General features: G+C 52.8%; 1 protein-coding gene across 4 annotated transcripts in view; it reads left to right on the top strand.

The window, feature by feature from the left end:
- Positions 1-8,899: 8,899 nt before the first annotated feature.
- TACC1 (transforming acidic coiled-coil containing protein 1) overlaps positions 8,900-27,315 on the top strand; it is a 36,262-nt gene continuing 17,846 nt past the window's right edge. Inside the window, exons 1-2 of one of the 4 annotated variants that reach the window (XM_059490695.1) lie at positions 8,900-9,051; positions 22,777-22,889. Coding sequence is in view for 3 of the 4 variants with exons in the window: in XM_059490696.1 (XP_059346679.1) it covers positions 21,894-22,069; positions 22,777-22,889 (289 nt within the window). In the remaining variant the exon portion in view is untranslated. Of the gene's footprint in view, positions 9,052-14,367; positions 14,458-21,872; positions 22,070-22,776; positions 22,890-27,315 lie in introns of those variants that run through there. The other 3 variants (XM_059490694.1, XM_059490696.1, XM_059490697.1) reach the window with 3 other exon arrangements.

The raw sequence follows: 27,315 nt of genomic DNA, 5'->3' as shown, positions 1-27,315 counted from the left end.
TCCAGGTATGTGCTTGCATGAGGGTACAGCTATTTCTCAGGGAGTCCTGGCCTTGTTTTCCCTGCCTTTTCTTGGTCTGGGTGGTTGTTCCATGTTAGTGCTGCCCTGGTTTTGGCAGCACATCCTCCCCACCTCCCAGCCTGGCCCTGGCTCTTGTGCTGCTCTGAGAGGCTTCCTTGGGCTCTGGGACCCTGCACTGTCACTGTGGTGCCTCTCCCTGGCCTGATGGGCTTTGCTGGCTTCATCCAAAGGGAGATCTGGGATGGGAAATGTGCAGGGCTAGGGCAGACCCCACTGGGACCTTCTCTCAGGCTTCAGCACATGTAGGGCAGTGGTTGGAGAACAGGGATAGAACAGTGCAACCAGAACACACCCTCCTGCCCTTTCCATGGGGCTGGAACTGCCCTACAGATCTGCAGCTATTCCTTAATTCCACGCTGTGACTACACAATCAAACTCTGCGGCGCAATAACTCCAAACCCCTTCTCGATTCCTGCATTAAATAAAGCACATTTACAGAGTATATGAATTCCAGATTCAGCCCAGGACTCCAGGGATGCATATTCCTCTCCTGGAACTTGTATATCCGGCCTGAGGATGAAAACCCCCTGAAGCCCTGAGCATAACAAGCATTTCTTGTATTTCTGCTGTCTCTGTCACATCGGGCATGTAGCGAGCGCTCGGGCTGATAAACAGCATCTGGTTGGAGTCAGGTAAGGCCCTCTCTGGGGATTTGCTCCGTGGTCAGCTGCCAACCTTTCTCTCCCTCCTTAATGTGCTTTTGCAGATGGATGAGAAGCGCAGCCAGTCAGGGCTGTGGTTTCAGATAACGCTGGGGAAGGGGAGGGGGCTCCATGATTAAGCAAGAGCCCTGGCAGCAGGACAGAACCGACCTTGTCCCCCCTCCCCTCCTCACAGGGGGCTAAAAGGGACCTCCATGGGGCGAGCTACGTAAAAAACCCTGGAGCCCATTTCCCTTTGTGCAGATCAGGGTGCCAGGTGCCTCTCTGTGCTTGCCTTGCTGCTGCTTTCAAGGAAGGGAGCAGTGATGCCCCGCTTGGTTTTTGTTGGAAGTCCTGCAGGCACCTCCTGGGAAGCCTCGGGGCCGCTGCCAGGTTCTGGAGAAATGTCTGAATCCGTGTTTCTTACACAACATTTTTATTTTTTTTTTTTTTTTTCCTGCAGGAGGCGGAGGAAATTCTTGTACAAAAATGGAAACGCACCCCTTCTGCCAAGCTATGAATTCTGCTTCCTATGGAAACAGAGGGGTCCCTGCCTTTGTGCTGGGATCCTGCACTCGACTCCCAAGTTTATTTTTATGCCCAGATTTGGCAAAGCACTGAGGGCTGAGGGTGGGTCTGAAACACCTACCAGCACCCACAGGCACGTGCTCCAGCAAACACCCCCACACTGGGCTTGTTCCTTACTGTGAGACTTTCTTTTCTTGTCCTTGCCAAGTTATCCCCTGCTTTAATTAATTTTGCACAGCGAGCCTGGGAGCTGCTGGTGGTTTTGAGCCTCTGGAATAGTCAGGGAAGCAATTTAATCAGCGTGAGCGGGCCAAAGTTGCTTAAGCGATTTGTAATAAGTTCCAGGCTCTTCCACACCAAAGGGGTTTCAGCTGAGGACAGAAACTTCCTGAGCCTGTTCTGCAGGATGGGCTCTTCATCTGCATCTGACTGACACTTGTGTGGGGATGTGGAGCAGCCCTGAATGAGAATTCATGGAATCACAGGGTGTTTGGGGCTGGAAATGACCTTTAAAGTCCATTTAGTCCATGGGCAGGGACAGCTTCAGCTGCAGCAGGGTGCTCAGAGCCCTGTGTATGTACAAAAGGCCACAGCACTGTCAAAAAGTTATGAGGGGAATTTCACCTCCAACCACAAGTATAAAATGTTGGTGAGCCTTAGTCTGAATTTTGACCAAGCCAGCGGTGGTTCTGTTTTTTCAGAAAACAAAAAACCCAAGAAATTCCCTGGTGACTAAGCAGGCACTGGAAGTTGGTTGCTATTAAAGTAAAGCTGTGGGTAACATTTCCTCAGCTTTGAACAGATCAAATATACAAGAGGAGAGTGGAAAAAAAGACAGCGAGTGAGGAATGAACACAAAAGGCTGTGCCTTTAATTAATGCTGCTGTTTTCTTCACCATTTCCAAGGAAACTCACTGCTGATATTGAAACTAGGTTTAATATTGTGACTTGTAGAACAAGATGGTGGATTTTAAGGTGTCTGAATTCTGATCATCCCCTTGGACAGGATAAGAGGAAGGAAAGGGCCAGCAGGTGGGATTTTCTGCTTGGTAAAAACATCTTCTTGTTTGGGGTGGGTTTATCCTTTGCTCCAAGCCATAAAAACCCCTTCTAACTAACACACCCTTTGCTTCTTTAGTTATCCAGTAAAACTGGCTCAGCAATTCTTCTATATCAAAACTTGCTTCCATCTCTATTCCTTCATCTACATTTAAAAATCTTTCTGCCAAGCACACAGATCTGTGAGACTTTCTTGTCAAACTTTCATCCTTCCCAACAAGCTGGCATGGAGAGGATCCCAAGTGCTTGTTCTGCACTCAGGGATGCCCTGACCCACACCTGGTCCTGGTGGTGTTCCCTGCCCACCCACAGCCACGTTCCCACTTTGCAGGGGAGCCTGGAAGGGAGTGTAAATTAAACCCACACCAAAAAAAAAAAATCAATTTAATATTTAATTACCTGGGAATAAAGATCCCATTATTCTCTCTGCACCCTGAAGCAAGAAAAAGAAATTTCCCCTCATTTCCTTCCTAAATTCAAACGGGGGTTTATGGGGAAGGTTTGCCTGGCACGGGAGCAAGAGCAACAGGAGCTGGTGGTGCTTGGTCCCAATGGGGTCTCAGTGGCTCCAGGCTCCTCAGGAGGAGGAAATGCTCCCAGGACAAAGCTCCTTTGGCTCTGTGATGATCCTCTCCCCAAGGATCTCATTGTGCTGTCTGATGATCTGCATCAGGTTTGCAGCGTGGGCAGGAGAAAGACCCACTCAATTCCCAAAAATGCAGCTTTGTTCAATGGGGATGGGCCTGTCCCCACCAGGCCAGCAGCTCCAGAGCTCCCTGGGACCAAATTAGTGGTGATGCTGGAAAACAAAGGCTGGTTTTCCATGGAAGTGGAAGCTCCCAGTCTAAACCAGTCCAGCCTGTACCCCTTGATCACCAAACCCTGAAACAGGCACACACCTGGGCTGACAATAACCATCAACAGAACAAAACTGCTGCTTTTGGGAGGAAAAACAGCTGAAAATGCATTTTTCTGGCAGCTTGACAGTTGTGCCTTAAACAAGACGTTTTAAACTTATGCTGCGAGCCAAAAAAAAGTTGTAATTTGAATATACAGCATGGCACATTCCTCCAAAATTGATCATAAAGTTCTGCTAAAACACAGGCACGGCCTGAGTAAAATAAATATTTTTGCTTCCAGAGAAGTGAAAGGTCTGGCCAGCGACTCCATTTATAATATTTTTAGCAGGTGATTCATCCAAGAGGGAAAAAAAATACCCAGGGCAGCTGAATTCAGCAATGGCTCTTTGTCTCAGCAGGGCCAATGAGTCCAGGCGTGTCAGTGGGGAAGCTCCTGGGCTTGGGGGGCTCTTTGCTGGGGTCTCTGAGCCCCCCAGGACCGGCTCCCTGCAGGATTTGGGGCTGCAGCTCCTCCAGGTGCTGCTTTGGGGATGGGGCTGTGCCTCAGCCCTGCAGCTCTGGGTCCTTTCTCCTTCCAGAGCGGGAATGGGACGGGCAAGGACAGAGAGCCCTCTGAGGTTTTGTTTGCCCAGAGCAGCTTCAGGAGCTGTGGCTTTGGATGGGGTTTCTTGACTGAGCTCCACTCGCTGCATTGCTGAGGATGGAAAACAAACCCTTTGGCCTTTCTTATCTGTGGCTCCAACAGTGGATCCTTTTCTTTTCCTCCCCACAGGTTCTGGCTCTTCCCAGGTGCAGGAAATGGGGGGAAGTACAAGCAAAAAGGAATTTCTCCATGTCCTCAAGGCTGTGCTCTTCATTTTAGGCACACAGTCCATGCAGAACTGCACAGCCCCAGGACCGGTCACTGTTGTCACTGTAGGACATGGAATAACACAACAAGGACACGCTGCTCCTTCAAGGTAAAAAGAGTTTTTAAATTTCTGACTCTGACATTTATAGATTTCCAAAAGTGACAGCGGATTGGAGGGTGACAGTGCCACCTCTCCAATGACACTGGACAAACCAACAGTCCATCAAATTTCTCCTTCTCCATAAAGGAATTTAAAGCAATAATTATTTACATAAAAGTGCATGAGAAAGTTCATTACATGAATGCAAACATCAGAAGGCTTAGAAAATCTTAAAAACTCAGGGCAACATGGGTGTCACTGTAGGACATGAAACAAAACAACCTGGACACTGGAACTCCAAGGTAAAAAGAAGGGAAGTTTATTTTCTGACTCTGACATTTATAGATTTCCAAAAGTGACAGTGGGTTGGAGGGTGACAGTGCCACCTCTCCAATGACACTGGACAAACCAACAGCCCATCAAATTTCTCCTCCTCCATAAAAGAATGCAAACCAATGAGTTATTTACAGAAAGTGTGCGAGAAAGTTGGTTACAAGAATGTAAACGTCAGAAGGCTTAGAAAATCTTAAAAAATCAGAGTGACATGGGTGCCACTATAGGACATGAAACAAAACAACCTGGACACTGGAACTCCAAGGTAAAAAGAAGGGAAGTTTATTTTCTGACTCCAGCATTTATAGATTTCCAAAAGTGACAGTGCCACCTCTCCAATGGCACTGGCCAAACCAACAGTCCATCAAATTTCTCCTCCTCCATAAGAGAATGCAAAGCAATGAGTTATTTACAGAAAGTGTGTGACAAAATTCGAATGAAAAGAGTGATCTTCAGAAGAGCTGCTGGCCACGCACGAGACACCTGCTCCCAGCTATAAAAATGGATTTGTTGCATTGCAGCTGGAGCCCATCCAGGCAGCAGCGCCTTCCCCAGCATCCCATTTGGCACGCAGAGCCCACCGCCTGAAAGGGCAGGAAAAGCCAGCCAGGGGACGAGCTGCAGAGTTAAAAGGAGGCTCTGGAGGCTGTGATCCTCTCCTGGTGCACCATCAGAGAGCTGGGAGCAGCCCCAGCGCTGTCGCCAAGGCTGGGTCCTGCCTCTGGAGCCCCTTGCTGAGCCTTCCCATTGTTCTTTGTGCTGGAGCCTGCTCCCAGCGTGCTCCCAGCTGGCCAGGAGGCAAACCCAGAGCAGCAGATACTAACTCATTGTGCTCCAAGTGTTGGAAGCACTCCATGCTCTAACACAAATGGAGTGGTGAGATATTTAACGGGAGGAAGCCCTCCTTGTTAACTGAGCATCCCAGGCACGCCGTGTAGGTGCCTCAGCCCTGCCCTGGGGATTCCACAGGGACATCTGCGGGTCCTGCTGCTGTTGGTGTGGCCCTGCTGTCCCCCAGAGCCCGCTGGGGTGAGGATGAGGAGGGTCCTGCTGGCTGAGTGCCAGAGCAACAGCTGGGCACAGCTGGGCACAGCCCTGGTGGCAGCGCTCTGCTCTCCCATGTCAGAGCAGAGAGAGCAGAGTTGTCAAGGTTCAGACACACATAATCACAAGAATGATCATCTGCAAGCTCTCTAAATAATATATATTTATAGAAATAATTTACACTCTCTTCCAGCCTCCCCTGCAAAGTGGGAACGTGGCCGTATATGCAGGTGCATATACACGTATACATTGCATATACATTGAAGAGCTCTGGGTGTCAGGGGTACAAACCCAAATCTGACTCCAACATGGGTTTGGGATGAACATGTTTTTGTATTCTATCATTATATAACTTTCATGTTAATTATTAAACTTATATTGTTCTATTGTATACATAGATCTCAGCCAAGCATGGGCCCCCCTCAAACTTCTAACATAGTTTCTCATGATTCTTCTTATGGTTATACAATAATTATATTTAATTACTAAACAATCATCACATCTAACAATTATATCATTTATCATATACTGCTCACGCAGGTGCAATTTCACATGATCTGGCAAAACACAAAGCCTAGCATTTTCAGAGTCTATCTTTAACATTTTTCCATTATCAGAGTGAGCAGCCCCTTCTCAGCAGCACTCAGGAACACCCCAAAACAATGGCTGCATGCATTTCCTTCATTCACCTGCAAAATCTTATTCCCCTGCTAGACATCTGCCATAATGCAGCCCTGCCTGGAGTGTCAGCCTCACGTGGAGTTTTATGATGCTCTGAATACCAATTATTTCAGCTCTTCCTGCAGCAATCCCTGCCCCAAAGGATGCAATAAGAGAACTGGAGCTGAGCTGAGACCACATCTGGGTGATTGCTACAAATCTGGTTTTATCATCAGCTATTTTGGTCAGGGTGCCACTTGGTCCTCACTGACACACTCTGCAATCCCTCCACCCATCCTGCCTGGGACCAGCTGTTGGAAAACAGCTGGCAAGGTCAGGGCTGCAGCCATCAGCTCAGGTTTCTGACTGGTTTGCAGTGCTTGGGGAAGCTCCCAGAGCTGCAGCACGGCCCTGCCACGCTCCTCACCAAAAGCGGGATGTTGGGATGGGCAGGGTTTGGAGCAACCAGCTGGGGAAGGCACCAGGACGAGGGAGGAGAAGAGGATGGAGAGCTGCAGGAAGGCAGGTTTCCCTGGGAATTCCTGCAGCTCTCTGGGCAGCCTGGGCTCCTCTACCACCCTCACCTGGAGGCAAACACCAGCAGCACCCCAGAAAGGCAGGAAAACAAAGGAGGGGTGGGAAATGAACGTGGCCCAAGGCTGAGCTGGCTGTGGGCAGGGTGATGCAAACAGGGTCAATTAAGCTGCTCCCACACAGCCTCGCGGGGCACATTAAGTGCCAATTTTCTGCACTGTTGAAGAGGTAAAGAATGAAAATGAGAGCCAACAGGAAGCTCCAGCTGGAGAGAAAGAAAGAGCCACTTGGGAGATGGGAGCTGAAGCTAGGCTGGGGCCAGGGATGAGACGAGCAGGCAAGCGCCACTGCAACAGATGGGAATGCTCTCCTACCCCAAAACCTGCCCCAAACACGGGCTCTGGGGTGAACCCTGGGCAGAACACGGTTTTTGGGGTGTTGGCATGGCTGTGCACAGGGCTGGCAGCACACAGAGCCAAGCCTGTGGGTGCTGGGACAGGTGGGACACAGCAAACACCCCAGCAAGGAGGCGTCAGAGAGAGAAAAAGAGAGAAAGAAATGGATGGAAATGGTGAGCAGATGGAGGAACCTGGCAAGGCAGCAGTAATTGGGGCTCCCAGGCTGCCTCTCCCCACCCTGTTTGTCCCTGGAAGGTGCAGCAGGGTCCTTTCCACTCACTGCCCTGATTTTGGAGGGATTCATTGCTTTTGGAGGGATTCATTTCTGGATGCAGCATCCCAGCCCGGAGCGCAGGCAGGTCCTGGCAGCTCTGTCCAGCAGATGCAGATGTGTGTGTGTGTGTGTCCTGCTGGGCAGGGCAGCATTTCCAAATGCAGCGCTCAGAAATGGGCTGGAGGAAATTCCTTTGAATTTAGGAGCTGGCAGTGAAGAGGGCAGGTTCGTTCCCCTGCACGGATGTCCTGTGGCTTTAGGACGGGAATTCCGGGCAAGGCACCGCTGAACAGACGGCACAATCGGTTCGCGAGGGAAGCTTCCCATCTGAGCGGAGTTTTTTCCTCTTTGAGAAGCAGCTCCCCTGCTGATGCTTCCCGAGGATGAAATGGCTGCGCGGAGCCCGCGGCTCATTCCCGCTCCTTGCGCTCCCTCTGCAGGAGCGGCCGGGGCTCGGGAGGGCCCGGGGGTCGCTGCCAGCCCCCACCGGGGTGGCACGAACCCTGCCAGGGCTGCCAGGATGTGACCGTGCTCACAGGGGCCTTGTGTCGAGGGAAGAGACGAGGATCTGACTCCATGTTTCAGAAGGCTGGAGTTATTATTTTATGATATATATTGCATTAAAACTATAATAAAAGAATAGAAAAAAAGTTTCAGCTCAGAAGGCTGGCTAAGAATAGAAAAAGAAAGAATGATAACAAAGGTTCTGTCTCGGCTCTCCGTCCGAGCCAGCTGACTGATTGGCCATTAATTAGAAACAACCACATGAGACCAATCCCAGATGCACCTGTTGCATTCCACAGCAGCAGATAACCATTGTTTACATGTTGTTCCAGAGGCTTCTCAGGAGGAAAAAAATCCTAAGGAAAGGATTTTCCATAAAAGATGTCTGTGACACCAGGGAATTCCCATTCCTGGGAATTCAACAGAATGCCTTGAGGTGAATTCCGTGCCCCAGCTCAAAACTGCTCCCCATCCCCTCTCCCTGCTCAGAACTGCTCCCCATCCCCTCTCCCTGCTCAGAACTGCTCCCCATCACCTCTCCCAGCTCAGAACTGCTCCCCATCCCCTCTCCAAGCTCAGAACTGCTCCCTATCCTCTCTCCCTGCTCGGAACTTCTCCCCATCCCCTCTCCCTGCTCGGAACTGCTCCCCATCCCCTCTCCCAGCTCGGAACTGCTCCCCATCCCCTCTCCCAGCTCGGAACTGCTCCCCATCCCCTCTCCCAGCTCGGAACTGCTCCCCATCCCCTCTCCCAGCTCGGAACTGCTCCCCATCCCCTCTCCCTGCAGCCCCAGCTCCCGCTCCCTCTGTAAGCGCAGAGGTTCCCACCCCGTCAGGGTCCCGGCTGCCAAATTCCAGCCTGGAGCGCATTTTTACGGCGTGACAGCACTGGGGCCCCGGCAGGAGCCGGCATGAGAGCTCCGGGCGTTCCCCCGGTACCGGGACCGCGGCTCCCGGTGCGCGGCCCCGCTTCCCTCGCTCTGCCCAAATATTCCAAAACATCCTCCTCCCTTCCCCTGCGGCCACAGGGAGCAGAGACACCCTCGGCCCGGCCCTCTCCTCCCCGTCCATCCCCTTCCTTCCTCCCTGCCCTTTCCCAGGCAGCTGCCACGGGAGCGGCTGTGCGAGGAGCCCCGGACAGGTAGCAGGGAGTGCCAGAGCTTGGGACGAGCCTGCAGCTGCCAAGGTAGGAGGAGAAGGGAGCTGAGGGCCGGGAGGCTCACGCAGAGGCCGGAGGGAGGAGGAGAGCAGGGATGGAGGTGCAGAGGTGTCCCGTGCAAAGCCTGGAGGACACTTTGGGACATAAAGTTCCTGCGAGTGTGCCGTGCAGGGAGGTGATGGCACGGAGCTGTGCGTCCATCCCGGGCTCTCCTCCAGAGCTGGCCGGGGTGTGATGTGCTGCCAGCCCCTGTTGTGGCTCTGTTTGGGTTGCTAAGGAGGCGCTGCTGGAGCCAGACGGGACGGGACGGGATGGGATGGTGTGTGCGATGCGTGCCATGTGTGCTGGCACTCGCTGCTCACGCTGCCCACCCTCCCTTGGCACCCTCGGGAACGGGAGATGCCACCACGGGAGAGCTCCGGGCCAGCCAGGGGGACAGGGAGACACAATCAGGTCCTCTAAGGGCAAAACAGAACCAGTGATCTTCCAAGGTCCAAACTGGTTTAATGTGGTGGTGTTCGCAGGGGGGCCAGGACGAGGGAAGAGATGAGAATCTTCACTCTATGTGTCAGAAGGTTGATTTATTATTTTATGATATATATATATATATATATATGATATTAAAAGTAAATGATTGTTGGGAAGGATGAAAGTTTGACAAAAAAGTCTCACAGATATGTGTGCTTGGCAGAAAGTTTTTGAATGTAGAGTCTGATGAAGGAATAGGAATGAAGCAAGTTTTGATACAGAAGAAAAGAATTGCTGAGCCAGTCTTGCTGGATAACCAAGGAGGCAAAGGGTGTGTTGGTTAGAAGGGGTTTTTATGGCTTAGAGCAAAGGATAAACCCACCCCAAGCAAGAAGATGTTTTTACCAAGCAGAAAGATAGTACAGGCAAACAAGGCAGCAAAGTTACAAGTAGAAAAAAGGTATCCGAATTTTCCACTGCAAGAAAACTGAAAAACAACTTCTGGCTTAAACTGTAATGTACTGACTTTTAGTGATTGGAGAACAGTAACATGAATATGGTAATTACAGTAGTTATGATAGGCTGTAGGTAATAGTTAAGGTATAGATTTGTTGTACTGTATGAAGATGCTCAGCAAAGAAAAGTAAATAATGCAGTGTAACCAAAAGAAAAGTAAATAATTCATTTTAACCAAAACCAAAGGGTGTCCAGGCCTGCAGCTGGAGCTGACAGCTGTGGGCACAGCTCTGTCACCCACTACCCTGGTCTGCTGTAACCTCTTAGACAGAATAAACTGCATTTTGGAGAGCTGCCTAGAGTCCCGCATCTCTCATTTAGGCGCTTACAAATAATATATTGGAATTATACTAAAAGAATAGAAGAAAGGATTTCATCAGAAGGCTAGCAAGGAATAGAAAGGAATGATTATAAAATCTTGTGACTGACCAGAGAGCCCAAGCCAGCTGACTGTGATTGGCCATTAATTAGAAACAACCACTTTCCCAGGCCCATTGAAATTTCCATGGAATTAGCACCAGGATAATTATTCTTCCCAGCTGCCCCTGGCCAGCTCCAGTGCTCCTGGGGGTGCTGCAGGAGCCCCACCTGAGCCCAAGGAGTGGGACCCCACATCTGGGGCACATCTGGCTGCTCCGTGTGACTGGCACCCAGCCCTGCCTGCAGTGCCAGCTCTGGGCAGGGTGCTGCGGCTGGTTAAGGTCCCAGGTGAGGAAGCAAAGCCTCTCCTGCGGCTCTGCTCGCCCTCAGGTGGGTCTGGGGGCTGCTCTGGGGCTCCTGAGGGGTCTGAGCAGCCCCTGGCACTGCCCCAAGGCCTGTGGCTCACAGGTGATGCCACTGATCCTTCCCGCTGTCCTGAAGGGCTGGGGAAAGCTTCATCAGGATTTTTCCTGCTGGTTTGTCAGGCTGAGGGAGCTCTGAGGAGCGTGGGGAAGGACTCGCCGTGTGCCCTCAGGGTTTTTGGATTTGGAAACTGGTTGTTTTTTCCCTGCCGGCGTGCTGCACAAATGTCACTTAATTTAGTTTCCCTCCAGGGTCTGCCAGCAGTTTCCCAGCAATCCCAGTGTGTTTATTCCTCTCAGGGTGGGACCCAGCCAAGGAGGGTGGGGAAAAAGTGCCGAGCCTGGAGCCACAGTGTCACACGTCCCCGCCGCCTGTCCCCGGCTTGTTTGGCATCCATGAGCATTTTTAATGATATTTTTTAATGTGTGTGTGCTGCAGCCTTGGCTCCCGGTCAGACTCACCCCTCCGGTTTAGATCCCTGCTCTAAAAGAATGCACTTTTACAGGAAATGCTGAATTCCTGCCGCTGAGGGGAGCGATCCTCAGCTCGGTAAAGCCTCGTGGAAGCGTTTTTAAATTTCTGGGATTCATTTCTGGGTGCAGCATCCCAGCCTGGAGCGCAGGCAGGTCCTGGCAGCTCCGTCCAGCAGATGCAGATGTGTGTGTGTGTGTGTCCCAATGGCCGGGCAGCATTTCCAAATGCAGCACTCAGAAAGGGCTGGAGGAAATTCCTTTGAAACCAAAGGCACAGGAATGGAAAGGCCAAGCCCTGGGAATTCTGCCCATGCCAGAGCCTGGCCCCACAGGAGGATGCTGTGCAGGGACTGAATGTCCAGTCCCAGGTGTGAGAAACTACTGCTCACTTTGAAAATTCAAAGAGGTTTTGTTCTTTAGGCAAGAAACTTCAGAAATTTGCATTTCCCTCTGCCCTTTATGGTGACTGTGTTCACAGGGGTTCTTGGATTGGGGAAGAGATGAGGATCTGACTCCATGTTTCAGAAGGCTTGATTTATTATTTTATGATATATATTACATTAAAACTATACTAAAAGAATAGAAGAAAGGATTTCATCAGAAGGCTGGCTAAGAATAGAGTAGGAAAGAATGATGACAAAGGTTTGTGGCTTGGACAGAGAGTCTGAGCCAGCTGACTGTGATTGGCCATTAATTAGAAACAACCACATGAGACCAATCACAGATGCACCTGTTGCATCCCACAGCAGCAGATAATCAATGTTTACATTTTGTTCCTGAGGCCTCCAGCTTTCTCAGGAGGAAAAATCCTAAGGAAATGATTTTCCCTTAAAAGATGTCTGTGACACTTTGTACCATGGCAGAGGTTTCTTAAGTAAAAAGGTTCAAATTCAACACATAGTTCTACAGGCTAAAATTTAAATGCTTCATTCACATTGCTAACTCAGGTGAAGGCCAAAAATCTCCATTTCAGTGCCACCAATGGTGCAGGTGCCTGTGATGGTGTTCACAGGGGTTCTTGGATGAGGGAAGACATGAGGATCCGACTCCATGTTTCAGAAGGCTTGATTGATAAATTTTATGATATATATTACATTAAACTATACTAAAAGAATAGAAGAAAGGTTTCATCAGAAGGCTGGCTAAGAATAGAATAGAGTAGAATAGAATAGAATAGAATAGAATAGAATAGAATAGAATAGAATAGAATAGAATAGAATAGAATAGAATAGAATGATAACAAAGGCTCTGTCTCGGACTCTCTGTCCAAGCTGTCTGGGCTATGATTGGTCATTAATTAGAAACAACTGACTTGGGCTAATCAAAGATCTACCTGTTGCATTCCACAGCAGCAGATAACCATTGCTTACATTCTGTTCCTGAGGCCTCCCAGCTTCTCAGGAGGAAAAATCCTAAGGAAAGGATTTTTAATGAAAAGACGCCTGCACCAGGTGGCACCAATGGCACAGGCAGGTGCCAGCAGTGCCCAGGCTGCTCAATGTGGTGCAGGCTGTGCCCTGCAGCCCTGCCAGGGATTTCCTGCCCTCCTGCAGCAGGCAGGGCCCCACGCCAGGTCCCGCATGGCTGTCACCTGACTCAGCTCCTGTGACCAACCTGGGGACCGACAGCAGCCTCCGAGCTCGCACAGGTAACTCTGGCTCCTCCCGGGGCCATCTCAGGGCTCTGGGGGGGTCGGGATGTTTTGGGAGCACCCCCTGGTCACAGAGGGGTCCCCATGGGTGGGCATGGCTGAGGGCACCACCATAGGCAGGAGAGCGGTTGAGCCTGGCCTGGATTTTTTCCATCTAAGGAAAGTTTGGTTGGCTTTTTTTGTTTTTTTTGTGGTGGTTTTTTTTTTTTTTTTTTTTTTTTTTTTTTTTTTGTCTGTTTTTTGGTTTGATTTTTTTTTTTTTGTGTTTTTGTGTTTTTTTTTTTTTTTTTGTTTTTTTTTTTTTTGTTTGGTTTTTCTTTGTTTTTCTTAGGAAGGTGAGAGCTTTCAAGGGCATTGACACTTTTCTGGGCACTGACACTTTTCTTGCCAAGAAGTGCCGCAGCTCCAGCCAGAACACCTTGACTGACAGGGGAAAAAAAAAAAAAAAAAAAAGATTAATATTCCAGTTTTCAGTTTCTCAAAAGTAAAAAGGCTCGGATGTTGTCAGAAACGGATGCATTCTGAGGCACTTTAATTAAAATTACTCCAACCAGCAGGGTCACCTCGGAGCTTTTAAAGTGTGACCTTAAATCTTCCTCCTGTGGAAGGATCTGGCTGCCCCTGCCATTGGGACTGGCTGTTCGGCTTCGCCTGCATGAGGTTCGGGAAGGGTCCTCAGGGCAGAAATCACACCAGCACTTTATCAGGGCTTTGGGGCAGAGATCAGGTGCCCTGGACGAGGGGCTCAGATATGGGAACAGGAATGACATTTCCTTACCAGTGTGGATGATAAAGCGAACAAACAACAACAACAACAACAACAACAACTCCCCGCTGGTGCGAGCGGCACCCAGAGCACCCCCAGCCCCACCAGCCCTCATCTCTCCTCCTCTTTCCCTCCCTGTGTCCCTCTCTCTCACCCTGTCTGCTTCTCTCTCTCCTTCTTTCCCTCTTTTCTCTCTCCCTCCCTTTCTCTCTCTCTCCCTTCTCTTTCCCTTTTCTCCCCTCTCTCTCCCTTTCTCCCTCCCTCCCTCCTCTCTCTTTCTCTCTTCTCTACTCTCTCTCCCCTCTCTCCCTCCTTCTTCTCTCCCTCTCTCTTTCCCTCCCTGTCTCACTCTCTCCGTCTCCCTCTCTGCCTTTTTCCCTCCATCCTCTCTCCCTCTCTCTCTCCTTCCTCCCTCCCTCCATCCTCTCTCCCTTTCTCCTCCCCGTCTCTCTCCTTCCCTCCCTCTCTCCTCCCTTTCTCTATCCCTCTCTTCTCCCTCTTTCCCTCCCTCCCGCTCTTTCTCCTTCCTTTCTTTTTCCTCCCTCTCTCCCTCCTCTCTCCCCCTCTCCGTCCTCTCTCCTCTCCCTTCCCTCTCTCCCTCCCTCCCTCTTTCCCTCCGTCCCTCCCTCTTCTCTCCCTCTCCCTCCTCTCTCCTCCCTCCCTCTCTCTCTCCCGGGGTTGGACGCTCCGGGAGCGGCGGCAGCGATCGGGGCCATGGGGGCAGCCCCGAGCCGGGACCCCCGATCCCCCCGGGACCCCCGGGAGCCCCGGGACCGGTGAGTGGAGGGGAAGGGGCCGCTCGCGGTCCGGGTGGGTCCCGATGCCCCCTCCCCGGGCAGCGAACGGACAGCGAGGTTTGATTAGCGGGGAGAAAGTTCCTTCCCCTCTGTCCTTCTGTCCTGCTCAGCACACCGAACCCCATCCCTGTGCCAGCCCAGCCCAGGCCGCCTCGGGACCCCCGGCTTTGAGCTGGGGGGGGTCTGCAGGCTGGGGAGAGCCGGAGCTGCTCCCCACCAGCTGCTCCGCTGGGAACTGAACGGGAGACATTGCTGGGATCAAAAGGAAAAGTGGAAATATCTTATCTGTGAATCAACCAAAACAGTGCTGAGAGCAGAGTGTTTTGTTGAAGCGGGACGCTGCGAGGCTGTGTGTTTGCAAACAGTGGGCTCCGACAAGGAAAACAAGCAGTTCTGTCCTTGTAAATGCTCACTCCTGCCTTTATTTCCTGCACTATCTCATACCTGGACATTGGAGGTGTTTTCAGGTGGAAAAGCCACCCCAGTGCTCCCTGCGTGGCTGGAGCTGCTCCTTTCTGCCCCGTTGGACTCAGCTGTTTCTCCTTCCCACCTGTTTGCTCCACCTTGAGCAAAGTTTGTTTTGTTCCTCCCACCCTTTACCACCTTCCTGGTCCCCTCCCCATGTCCTGGTTGTTGTCCTCACTCACTGTCCCCATTCCTGCTGGTATCCCAGGTTATGGGTTAGGGTGTTGTTACGGGTTAGGGTGCTGCCTGCATTTTTTCCCAAAATGCCTGATTCTGGAGTTAACTCCGGGATCTAAGGGCCTGACAAACACCTGATAAAAGCATTCCTGCCACATAGCACAGATATTTTTAGCAAAGGGAGCAAAGGAGCTGAAGGGGGAGTCAATAAGCTGCATGATGAAGGCAGCTGCTTGTGTTCATCCAGCATCAGGGTGGAAACGGGGCTGGAGCCTGCTCCTTTTGAAATGAGCTCGCGCCCACACGAGCGCACCAGCGAGATTAAGCTGTGCTTGGCATTTTTAAAATGCAGGGATAGCAGAGCATTCATTATCCCATCGGTCCTTTTCAGAGCAGCCACAAATGTCTGTATTTATCCATTTGCTGGCAGTCTGCTGGGGAGAGGCAGCTGGAGCTGCGGGTGTCCAGCCTCGTGTGTGACAGTTGTGTCCTTTATTTCTATTCCTGTAGCGCTGCTTTGATGGAATGTGCGGCGATGGCAGCTGGCACATCCCAGGCCGGGGAGGGTCTCGGGGCAGCTGAGCTGCTCTGCAGAGCTCTCCCACGCTGGGCATGGCTTTGGAGCTCGGGGGTGGTGCCACAGGGGGGGACAGCGCTCCTGCTGGGATACCCGGGCTCCTTTTGTGCCACCTGGGCTCCTGCTGTGCCACTCCGGCTTGGCTGTGACACCCCAGCTCTTGCTGTGCCACCCTGGCTCCTCCTATGTCCCTCCGGGTCCCTCTGTGCCACCCCAACTCCTCCTGTGCCACCCCAGTTCCTGCTGTGCCACCCAGGTTCCCTCTGTGCCACCCCAGTTCCTGCTGTGCCACCCCGGCACCTCCTGTGACACTCCGGGTCCTGCAGCGCCATCCAGGCTCCCTCTGTGCCATCCCAGCTCCCTCTGTGCCACCCGGGTCCCTCTGTGCCACCTGGGCTCCTTTTGTGCCACCTGAGCTCCTGCTGTGCCACCCCAGCTCCTGCAGTGCCACCCCGGTTCTTGCTTTGACACCACGGCTCCCTCTGTGCCACCCCAGCTCCCTTTGTGCCACTCGGGCTCCCTCTGTGCCACCCCAAGTCCCGCTGTGCCACCTGAGCTCCTGCTGTGCTACCCCAGCTCGGCTGTGCCACCCCGGGTCCCTCTGTGCCACCCCGGTACCTCCTGTGCCACCCTGGCTCCCTCTGTGCCACCTCAGCTCCCACTGTGCCACTCGGGCTCCCTCTGTGCCCCCCAGGCTCCTTCTGTGCCATCCTGGCTCCTCCTGTGACACTTGGGCTCCTTCTGTCCCATCCCACTCCTGCTGTGCCACCCCGGGTCCCTCTGTGCCACCTGGGCTCCTCCTGTGCCACTCAGGCAGACGGCAGAGCCCGAGATGGGAGCAGCTCGGTTTCGTCCGCCTTGAATCCCAATTTCAATCCCAATTTCAATGCCAGGGCATTGCGTGTCTGTCGTTCTGCTCGCTCCGGGCTGTGCCCAGAGGTGCCCAGGCTGAGGCTGTGCCCAGGTCGGGAGAAGCAGAAGGAGCTCCGGGCCCGGAGCGCTCGGCAGCGCTCGGAAATCCATCCTGGGGAGCCCTCTAGCGAGAGCAGAGCCCGCCGGGCTCCGGGGATGCTGCTGTGCCCGGGACGAGCTCCGGGGGGCTGGCACGGCTCGGGGCTACGCCGGGATGCTCCGGGATGTGACCGTGCTCACAGCGGTTCTTGGATGAGGGAAGGGACGAGGGTCTGACTCCACGTTTCAGAAGGCTCGATTTATTATTTTATGATATATATTGCATTAAAACTATACTAAAAGAACAGAAGGAAAGGTTCTCATCAGAAGGCTGGCTAGGAATAGAAAAAGAAGGAATGATAACAAAGGTTTGTGGCTCAGACTCTCTGTCCGAGCCAGCTGACTGTGATTGGCCATTAATTAGAAACAAGCACATGAGCCCAATCACAGATGCACCTGTTGCATCCCACAGCAGCAGATCATCAATGTTTACATTTTGTTCCTGAGGTCTCTCAGCTTCTCAGGAGGAAAAATCCTAAGGAAAGGATTTTCCATAAAAGATGTCTGTGACACCGGGATGCTCCGGGATGCTCCAGGTGCTGATCCCTGCTTGATAAAATAGGTTGGAATAAAATGCAGGAACAGAAAAATGCTCCTGAAATGCCCTGGACCTCCTCTCCTGCAGGAGATAAGTGTTATGTGGATAAAGTGCTTATTACAAGCTGGGGGGGGGGGCGGATTTACACAGCAGTGAAATGTGGATTTGGGCTTTTTGGATTTGTGTGCTGATCTCTGAATTGTCACCACCTTCCCCTGCTGTCCTTGTGCCCCATCCTGGCATTTCCTACAGAGGGCCAGGCCCTGGTCCTGGTGCTCCACTGCAGAGAGGCAGGAGTGGGGAAGAGAAATGAAACCCCACAAAAGATCTGTTTCTGAGCTAGAAATGTCAGTGCTGGCTGCTGTGCCGTGCCCAGAAAAGCTTGGAAGCCAGAAATAGGTGTTGTGCTGCCTAATGAAAGGGCTGAGAAGGGAAATTCCAGGTGCACGCCTTCCCCTGGCCTGGGGCACTGCAGCTCCAAACCAGGTGTGGCTGTGTGCTACCTGTTCCTCAGCCTTATTCTTGTGCCTTTCCTGGGGTGGGCAGACACTGAGAATGGTGCACACTGTGTTTGGGGTCAGGAATTGTGCACAATTGTGCACACTGTGTTTTTTGGAGTCAGGAATTGTGCACACTGTGTTTTGGGGGTCAGGAATTGTGCACACTGTGTTTTGGGGGTCAGGAATTGTGCACGGTGTGTTTTGGGGGTCAGGAATTGTGCACGGTGTGTTTTTGGGGTCAGGAATTGTGCACACTGTGTTTTTTTCGGTCAAGAATTGTGCAGGCTGTGTTTTTGGGGTCAGGAATTGTGCACACTGTTTTTTTCGGTCAAGAATTGTGCAGGCTGTGTTTTTGGGGTCAAGAATTGTGCAGGCTGTGTTTTTGGGGTCAGGAATTGTGCACACTGTGTTTTTGGGGTCAGGAATTGTGCACACTGTGTTTTTGGGGGTCAGGAATTGTGCACACTGCGTTTTGGGGGTCAGGAATTGTGCACACTGTGTTTTTGGGGGTCAGGAATTGTGCACACTGTGTTTTTGGGGGTCAGGAATTGTGCACACTGCATTTTCGGGTCAGGCAGAGGCTGTGCTGCCAAGCTGCCAGCAGGAATTTCATCCCCAGAGTGAAGGGAAGGTCCAGCTGTTATCCCTGGATGCAGCTGCCTCCCTGCAAGGATAAATATAAAAAGCTAAGCAAGGTTTTGCTTCTTTTTGCAGCTTCTGTGATGACAGGGCTCTTCTGGTTCCAAAATATTTGAGGCTCCTCCTGTTTTCTGTGCAGCAGGGGCCGCTGGAGTCCCCCTCCTGGAAAGAGTGAGAATTGTGGGTGGAGTTTTAGGCAGTTCAGAGACGTCCCTGAGCTTTATTATAAATCAAAGGCGACTCTGACATTGGTGAGGGAGAGAGAATGATGCATCTGACTCTGTGGATATCAGAAGGTTAATGAATTACTTCATTATACTATATTATGCACATTGTATTTAAACTGAATTTGCTCTGCGCTCACTCTTGCTGTTGTGACTGTCACCCAAAAATCTTGACACACACACCATGACTTTGGGTAAACAATGTCCACGTTGCATTCTGCTTTTGCACAAACACAGGCACAGCAAATGATAAAAATTGTGTTTTCTCTCTCTGAAGCTGAAAAAATGTAAACCCCAGAAATATTTTTAAGAAGAATTAAGACAACTGCCCTGTGGGTGTGCAGTGACAGCAGTGAGGGAGGTGACAGCAGTGCCAAGGACAGCCCGTCCAGCTGCTGCCTGTGTGGGCTGCGCCTCTCTGCCAGCCTGGAAACTGCTGCCAGGTGTTTTTCAGCAGGTCAGCACCCTCGCTGCTCTGCAGGGATGTGTTTGCTGACTGTGCCAAGCAGCGTTTGGCAGGCAGAGCCTGCAGCGTGACCGACAAAGTCAGGTTATCTCCCTGGTGGTGATTCGCAGCCAGGCTGGGTCAGGTGCCAAGCTGGAAAATGCCACTGGAGGCATTTTCTTAATTGCTCCTCGGGAACAGCAGGTGGAAGCAGGATCTGCCCCAGGGCTCTGCAGGGTTCAGTCCTGCTCATCCTGTTCCTGCTGGCTCCTTCCCGAGGTGCTGGGTGGGATTTGGGATTCCTGGGGTTCCAAGGACAGGTCCTGAATGCTTTCCTGCTCTCGTGTGCCCCAGTTCCCTCATCCAGCAGGTCACACACAGCTCCTTCCCTCTGCAGCAGAGGCGCCTCATCCCTGCTGCTGCTGTGCCAGTGCTGCCAAGCTGGAAAATGGCACTCGAGGCAATTTTAAAATTTTTCCTCAGGAGCAGCAGGTGGAAGCAGGCTCTGCCCCTGCACTGCTCTGGTATCTCCATGCCCCAGGGCTCTGCAGCCAGTCCTGCTGATCCTGTTCCTGCTGGCTCCTTCCTGGGGTGCTGGGTGGGATTTGGGATTCCTGGGGTTCCAAGGACAGGTCCTGAATGCTTTCCTGCTCTCGTGTGCCCCAGTTCCCTCACCCAGCAGGTCACACACAGCTCCTTCCCTCTGCAGCAGAGGCGCCTCATCCCTGCTGCTGCCGTGCCAAAGCTGCTGCTGCTCCTGCTGCATTCTTTCCCATCTCACGGCTTTCTGATCCCCTGTGAGGTCCCTGCAGAGCTCCTCGGCTGCTCCTTGGCTCCAGGGAGGTGGGAAGGGGAAGCAGAGGCAGGAGCAGGATGAGGTCAGGCTGCAGCATTGCTCACGCTGATGAGGATCTGATGTAAAATTCATCTGCAGAAATCAGCTCTGCTGCTTCGGAGCGGGGATGTGGGCTGTGCTCTGCTCACGGCAGCCATGGGCAACAGGATGTGGAGCTTCTGCTTTTGCTTTGGAGTCGTGGTTTTGCTTCAGAGTCACGGTTGTGTTTCAGACTCGTGGTTTTGCTTCAGACTCATGGTTTTTGGCTAAGCTTCAGTGAGATTCACACATTCCCCTCTTGCTCTGTGTCCTCTACAGCAGCAGGGCAGTGTGCAGGGTCCCTTGTCCCCCTGGGGATGTGGGGCCAATGTTGTGCAGGGGCTGAGGTGTTCCTTGGGACTCTTTTACCTCTCCTGCCACTGACCTGTGCTGGGAACAGGCAGCACCTCAGCTTTTGGTTCACCCAGCTTTGGTGAAGCTTAGAAGTGTTGTGGAAAGGGGTAAGAGGTTTTCTTTTTGAGAGGGTGGCGTGTGAAAGCACGCAGGAATGACACAAATACCTAATAAGGACACCAAGAGAGGGAAGCCTGGAGAAAGGATCCCTGCAGGGAGGTTATTTGAGATGCACAACGGTGACTGCCGAGCCCTTTGAAGCTTCAGACAGAGGCAGCCAGACCAGATGGACAGGTCTGCTGTGGCCCAGGGGCCTCTCTGTCCGTGCAGAGGCATTCCCAGCCCCCAGAGCTGACTCACATGGAGCCCTTGGTGTGGTCAGCAGCGTTCTCTGCAGTTTGCCAGGCTGGTTTCACAGCAGGACAGCTGTCTGTCCGTCCTGAGGCCATCCCTGGGACTGGGCTAAACCAGTCAGGAGCTGCCAAATGTCACTGCCCGTGACAGATCTGCCCTGGACATTCCTCCCGGTGCTGCAGCATGGTGTCAGTAATGTTATCCTCCTCTCTCTAGCAAGCGTGTGGGAGGTGATGAATTTGGGAGTGGGAGCCCTCGTTAAGGGAAAGAAGTTCCTGAGGGAGGCCAGCAAGGTTGATTTCTGTGGGAACTGCTGGCTGGTATTTTTAAACAACAATAGACTTAATAAATAAATAAATAAACTTGCTGCCACGGAAGGATATAGCATCAGCCAGGGCTGTTGGGGCCGGTATTTCCTTGGAAAGTTGAAAGGACAGGTGTTTCCCTCCCATTTGGCCCTGCCTGCTGTGTGTGGCTCCTCAGCGCTGGGGAACCCAGTCTTCCTTGGGGGAACGGAATCTTCCAGGGGAGAATCGAGTCTTCCTTGGGGGAACTGAGGATTCCTGGGGGGAATGAAGATTCCTTGGGGAAATGAGGATTCCTGGGGGAAAATGAGGATTCCTGGGCGCTGCCCACCCCCCAGAGCACTTCCCCACCCCTGTGGGGTCTTCTCGGGCGCGTCCAGAGTGGAAAGAATCTGCTCTAGCACAGGTGCAACCAAATCGATGCGGGATAAACTGCCGGGATTGGGTTTCACCGTTCCGTGCCTCTCACGGCGTGGGGGAAAGCAGGGCAGGCGAGGGGTGACAGCGACCTGCCCGGGGCCCGCTTTTGGGCAGAAATTGGCCAATTTGGGCAGAAATCGGCCAATTTAGGAGCTCGCGTAGGCAGGAAAAGCAGCGGGAGGGTCGGGAGGCGGGCAAGCCGGGGAGCCCCGCGTCCATTTTCGGGTCCATCCCCGCGTCGGGGGCTGCGGGAGGCGTTGGGGGGGTTCGGGATCGACCCCTCCTCGGGGCGGGGTATCACCGCGTCCGTGCCCGTGTCCATCCTTGCATCCATCCCCGGGTCCATCCCCTCGGCGAGGGCTCCGGGAGGCGTTGCGGGGGTTCGGTTCGCTCGGCCCCTCCCCGGGGCGGGCGCTCCCCGCCGGCAGTGCCGCGGTGCGGGGGCGGGCGGCCCGAGCGGAGCGGAGCGGAGCGCGATGGGGGCGGCGCGGCCGCAGTGAGCCCGGCGGGGAGCGGGCACGGAGCGGGGCCGATGGCGTTCAGCGCCTGGCAGATCCTCTCGCCGGTGCAGTGGGCCCGCTGGACATGGTCTGCGGTGCGGGGCGGCGGCAGCCCCGAGGAGGAGGGGGACGGGGCTGCTGGCGAGGAGGAGGATGATGATGATGAGGAGCAGGACCCGCCGGCGGGGGGCTCGGCCCTCGGCTTCAGGCAAGTCACCCATGGCCCTTTCCCTTCCCTGCGCGTCCTCCCCGGCCCTGTCCCCATCCTCCCTTCGCTCGCTGCTTGTCTGCCGGGGATCCCGCACCGCACCGGGGACTGGGGGGCCGGGAGCCGCTCCCGAGGATGCCGGAGCAGCCGGGGCTGGGGGATCAGGAGCCGCTCCCGAGGATGCCGGGATTGGGGGATCAGGGCCGCTCCCCCGATGATGCCGGGATTGGGGGATCAGAGCCGCTCCCCCGATGATGCCGGGATTGGGGGATCAGAGCCGCTCCCCGGAGCAGCCGGGGTTGGGGGATCAGGAGCCGCTCCCCCGAGGATGCCGGGGTTGGGGGATCAGAGCCGCTCCCCCGAGGATGCCGGGGTTGGGGGATCAGAGCCGCTCCCCCGAGGATGCCGGGGCTGGGGGATCAGAGCCGCTCCCCCGAGGATGCCGGGGCTGGGGGATCAGAGCCGCTCCCCCCAGGATGCCGGAGCAGCCGGGCTCGCTGCGTGTCCTTGGAGGCCCGTGCTGTGTGCTCAGCCTGGCTGAAAGCCTCCCGCAGGGCTGGGGAGCGCAGGGCGATGTGCCGATGATGTTTCACCTGCTCTCCCTTCTCCCTTTGCCAGCCTGGACAGGAGCGAGGGGATGCTGGAGGATTTCAGAGGTAGCCTTGAAAGCAATAATTCCTCACTCTTTCCCCCTCCCTTTTCGGCAGCTCGGACTCCACTGATAATTTTGAGACCCCTGAAGCACAAACACCGGCCTGCTCGCCCCTCGAGGAGTTCTGTGAGCCCCCGGGATCGCCAGAGCCTGAGGCCAGGAGCCAAGGTAAAGAGCTCTAAGTATGCACATTCTGCTCTTGGTGCTCTGCTCCGGTGGCAGAAAGGCAGGGTGGGGTCAAGGAGTGAAATTCTCTGACTTTGAGTAATGCCTGGCACACTTTTGGTGGTTAACGGCCTGGACAGTTCAAATGCCAGGGCTGGGCTGGGCGCCCCACAAGGAGCTGTGATGGGGGACTGGGAGGAGTCCCAGGGTGCTGTTGGATTATTTTATCGGTTAAACGTTCCTCTGACACTTCCTCTGCAGCCTGGGGGCTGCCCTGGCTGCTGCTGGGACCTTGCTCATGTGTCCCTCACAGCAGTGGCAAGATGCCATTCTGTGTCCCCCAGGCTGGTCAGTGCAGGGATTTCATTGGATTGATTCAGTATTTCATTTGATTCAGTGGGATTTCACTGCACAGGCCATTTTTCCTTGCAGTTAGGTGCCAGCTGTCCTCACCGTTAAAGATGCAAGAGCTCAATGCTGCTAAACCCCATTTTTTGAGGAATTGCAGGGGATCTGCTCTAGGAAAACTCTAGGAAAACTCAGCTGGGAACTTTGTGTGGGGTTGGTGTCGGAGCACATGGGCTTGGTCCAGACCATGGGTCCTTCTGTGCAGGAGCCCAGGCACAGGATGCCATGGCTCTCCATCCCCTGTGGTGTTGTTCTGCTTTGGGTGCTCATCCATCCCTGTGAAAAACTCATTTTTGTCTGCTGTGAGTGCTCTGTTTGTGCTTCCAGTAATCACAGCTCTTGGAATAATCCTTTTAAGAAGGGATGATAGAGGCATCTTTACTTTGAGGATAATGCCTGGGAAAGGGGAGGGGGGGTGAGATCAAGGCTTTCCTAGCAGGTAGGAGGATCATTTCAGGGTGTCACTGTTCCCCTTGTCCTGGGATGAGCAGCTCCTGCTCAGCACTGAGGGAGTATCTGCTCCGGCACACAAAGCTCCCAGTGTTCTGCACACGGGGGCATGATCTCCAGCAAAAGCTGTTTTTCTGTGCTGCCTGGCAGACAGTGGCATGTTGGGGCCAGCAGAGCCAAACTGGTGCCACCACACTTGGCTCCAGCCCTTCCCTGCCCCTGTGTCTGTTCAGTTTGTCTGGAATGGTGGAGAGAAGGGATTTTCTGGCTGTGGGTGGCTTTGCAGTGTGCAAAAGGCTGTCACGCCACCAGCGCAATCCCTGTGTTAAGGCCTCATCTTTGCATTTTGCTGCTGCACAGAGCCTTGGGTCTGGCTGCAGCTGGGTTGCAGCAGGGATGGAATCCCTGAAATGGCTGCTTGGCCCTGCTGGGCTGTTTGGGGCAGTGCCAGGGCTGCACCAGGGGGCAGGCACTGCACCCCTGGCACTGTCTGCTGTGTGTTTGCAGTCTCACCCTGCCTTGGGAATAAATAGAGTGAGGAATGACACAAGCCGTGGCTGCAGGGCTGGCTGCTCCATGCACAGGCAAGAGATGACCTGGCGTGTTAAACCCTGTCCTTGGAGACAAAAATTCAGCCCTGGAGAGAGCTGCAGTGAAGGGTCTATCCACTCAGGATCACTCAGTTTATTCCTGTGGTCTCGGCTGGTGGGATTAATTCCACCCCAAGAATTCCATCCCATTCTTGCTGGAGTTATCTGCAGTTATCTGCCAGTAGATATTTTGCACTCCAGGGCTGGCTGCTCCATGCACAGCCAAGAGATGACCTGGGTATGTTAAACCCTGTCCTTGGGGACAACAATTCAGCCCTGGAGGGAGCTGTATTAAAGGTTTGGGCCCACTCAGGATCGCTCAGTTTATTCCTGTGGTCTTGGATGGTGGGATTTATTCCATCCCATTCTAGCTGCAGTTATGTGTAGTCATCTGCCATTAGATATTTTGCACTCCAGGGCTGGCTGCTCTATGAACAGCCAAGAGGTGACCTGGGAGTGTTAAACTTTGGCCTTGGGGACAAAAATTCAGCCCTGGAGGGAGCTGCAGTGAGGGTTCTTCCCACTCAGGATCACTCAGTTTCTTCCTGTGGTCTCGGCTGGTGGGATTAATTCCACCCCAAGAATTCTATCCCATTCTTGCTGCAGTCATCTGCCTGTAGATTTTTGCACTCCAGGGCCGGCTGCTCCATGCACAGTCAAGAGGTGACCTGAGTGTGTTAAACCCTGTCCTTGGGGACAAAAATTCAGCTCTGGAGGGAGCTGCAGTGAGGGTTTGTTCCCACTCATTTTCTTCTTGTGATTTTGGCTGGTGGGACTAATTCTATCCCATTCTTGCTGGAGTTATCTGTCATCTGCCAGTAGATGTTTTGCACAAGGAAAAGCAGATATTGGAGTTATCTGCAGTCATCTGCAGACAGATGTTTTGCACAAGGAAATGAGCAGAAGCAGCAGATCTGGAGCCATCAGAGCTGCGAGCTGCCCTGATGCAGGGCACGTGTTTTCCGGTGCGTTAGCAGCATCCTCCCTCTGATGCTAATTCTTAACAGAATGAGTTTAAAAATAGCCCAACGGCTGTTGAACACCGACAGAAAGCAGTGGTGGGGCTGAGCTGGGTGTGTGGGGCAGATATCCTGTGCTGGGATGGGAAGTGTGTGACTCACAGCTGAGCACAGAGGGGCTGTTCTGGCACAGGGATGGAAAGGGCCCTGAGCTTTGCTGCCAAGTTCTCCTGCTTGGTTTGAGGGATGGCGTGTTGGAAAGCTGTTTAAATCAGTGTTTGTGTTTAATTTCAGCCCGAGGAAGACAAGCAAAGCAATTAAAATGCAGAGGCACAACGCGTCTGTTGCTGCGGTGCCAGACTGCCCTGCCTGCTTTTCTTTAGAAAGTAAAAAAAATTCTGTTTTCACTTTGTAGCATCCCCTGCAGGTGCTCAGCTGGGTGTGGAGCAGGTTTGCAGCCTGAGCACAGCCAGGACAGTGGGTGTGGGTGAGATCCAGCTTGTCCTGTGCTGTGTTTGGGACAGAGCCTGGGGTCTGTGTGTGTGTGCCATGCTCTGACAGTGTCCAGAACTGTCAGGGTGCAGAGGTGGGACAGGATTGTGATTGGGTTTCCCTTAGACAAAGGAAGGAATGGTTGTGGTGGTGTTCACAGGGGTCCCAGTACGAGGGAAGAGATGAGAATCTTGACTCCATGTTTCGGAAGGTTGATTTATTATTTTATGATATATATATTATATTAAAAGAAAATGATATATTAAAACTATACTAAAAGAATAGAAGAAAGAATTTCGTCAGAAGGCTTGAAAGGAATAGAAAGGAATGATAATAAAATCTTGTGACTGACCAGAGAATCTGAGCCAGCTGACTGTGATTGGCCATTAATTAAAAACAATCACATGAGACCAATCAAAGATGCACCTGTTGCATTCCACAGCAGCAGATAATTATTGCTTTTCTTTTCCTCTGAGGCCTTTCAGCTTCTCAGGAGAAAAACCCTAGCAAAGGGGTTTTTCATAAAATATCATAGCGACAAATGATGAATTTGACTCTATGTTTTTAGAAGGCTAATTCATTATGATATGATATTATAGAATATTGTACTAAACTATACTAAAGAATAAAGAAAGGAAACAGACAGAAGGTTAAAAAGACAATAATGAAAACTCGTGACTCTTTCCAGAATCTCGACACAGCTTGGCCCTGATTGGCCAAAGAGTCAAAACACTCAGACTAGAAATTTAATTAAACAACTACTTGTGGGTAAACAACCTCTAAACACATTCTAAAGGAGTAAAACACAGGAGAAGCAAATCAGATAATTATTGTTTTCTTTTTTTTTTTTTTTTTTTTTTTTCTGAAGCTTCTCAGTTTCCCAGGAGAAAAATCCTGAGCAAAGGGATTTTTCCAAAAAAAAAAAAAGTGAATCCCACAGGATGGGCCACTTCAGGGTCACCTCTTTGGGATGCTCTGGAAGGGGCAGAGCTGTGTGCGGTCCGTGGCTGCCACCCCAGCTTCTCCTGGGCTGCTCAGCTCAGATTTGGCGCAGAGGGAGGATTTGGGCAGTGACAGGGCTGGGGGACAGCTGCAGGAGTGGGGGACAGGCTGGTTTCCCTGGCAGGAGCCACGAGCCAAGGGGAGTACGTGCGGAGCCGGCCGGGCTGCTCACAACGTGACTGCCTGGGGCTGGGGCTGGGGCTGGGGGAGAGCTCGGGAGGAGCAGGGAGAGCTGCAGGCACCGTGCTGGGCTTGGAGAGGGCTCCCTGGATGGAGCCAGGGCTGCACTCAGGTTTTGCCAGGGCTGGGCAGCTGTGGGAGCCCCCAAGGAAGGGGTTTCTGCTCTCTGCATCCTGTGTAATTGTTCCTGCTGCTGTTGGAGGCAGAAGAAATGTTGAGGGGGGAAGAGGAACTAAGGGAAATCCCCCCTGAGCTTGCAGAGGGACATTTTTCTGCAAAAGATTTCCAAAAACAGCACCTGAGCCTGTGCCTCCCACTTCCCAGTATAGCCCAGTTCCTCAGACTGGC

Source organism: Ammospiza nelsoni, chromosome 30 (assembly GCF_027579445.1).
Source record: "Ammospiza nelsoni isolate bAmmNel1 chromosome 30, bAmmNel1.pri, whole genome shotgun sequence".
Taxonomy (NCBI): domain Eukaryota; kingdom Metazoa; phylum Chordata; class Aves; order Passeriformes; family Passerellidae; genus Ammospiza; species Ammospiza nelsoni.
Note: the sequence above shows the minus strand (reverse complement) of the source record. Positions and strands in the feature narration are given on the sequence as shown.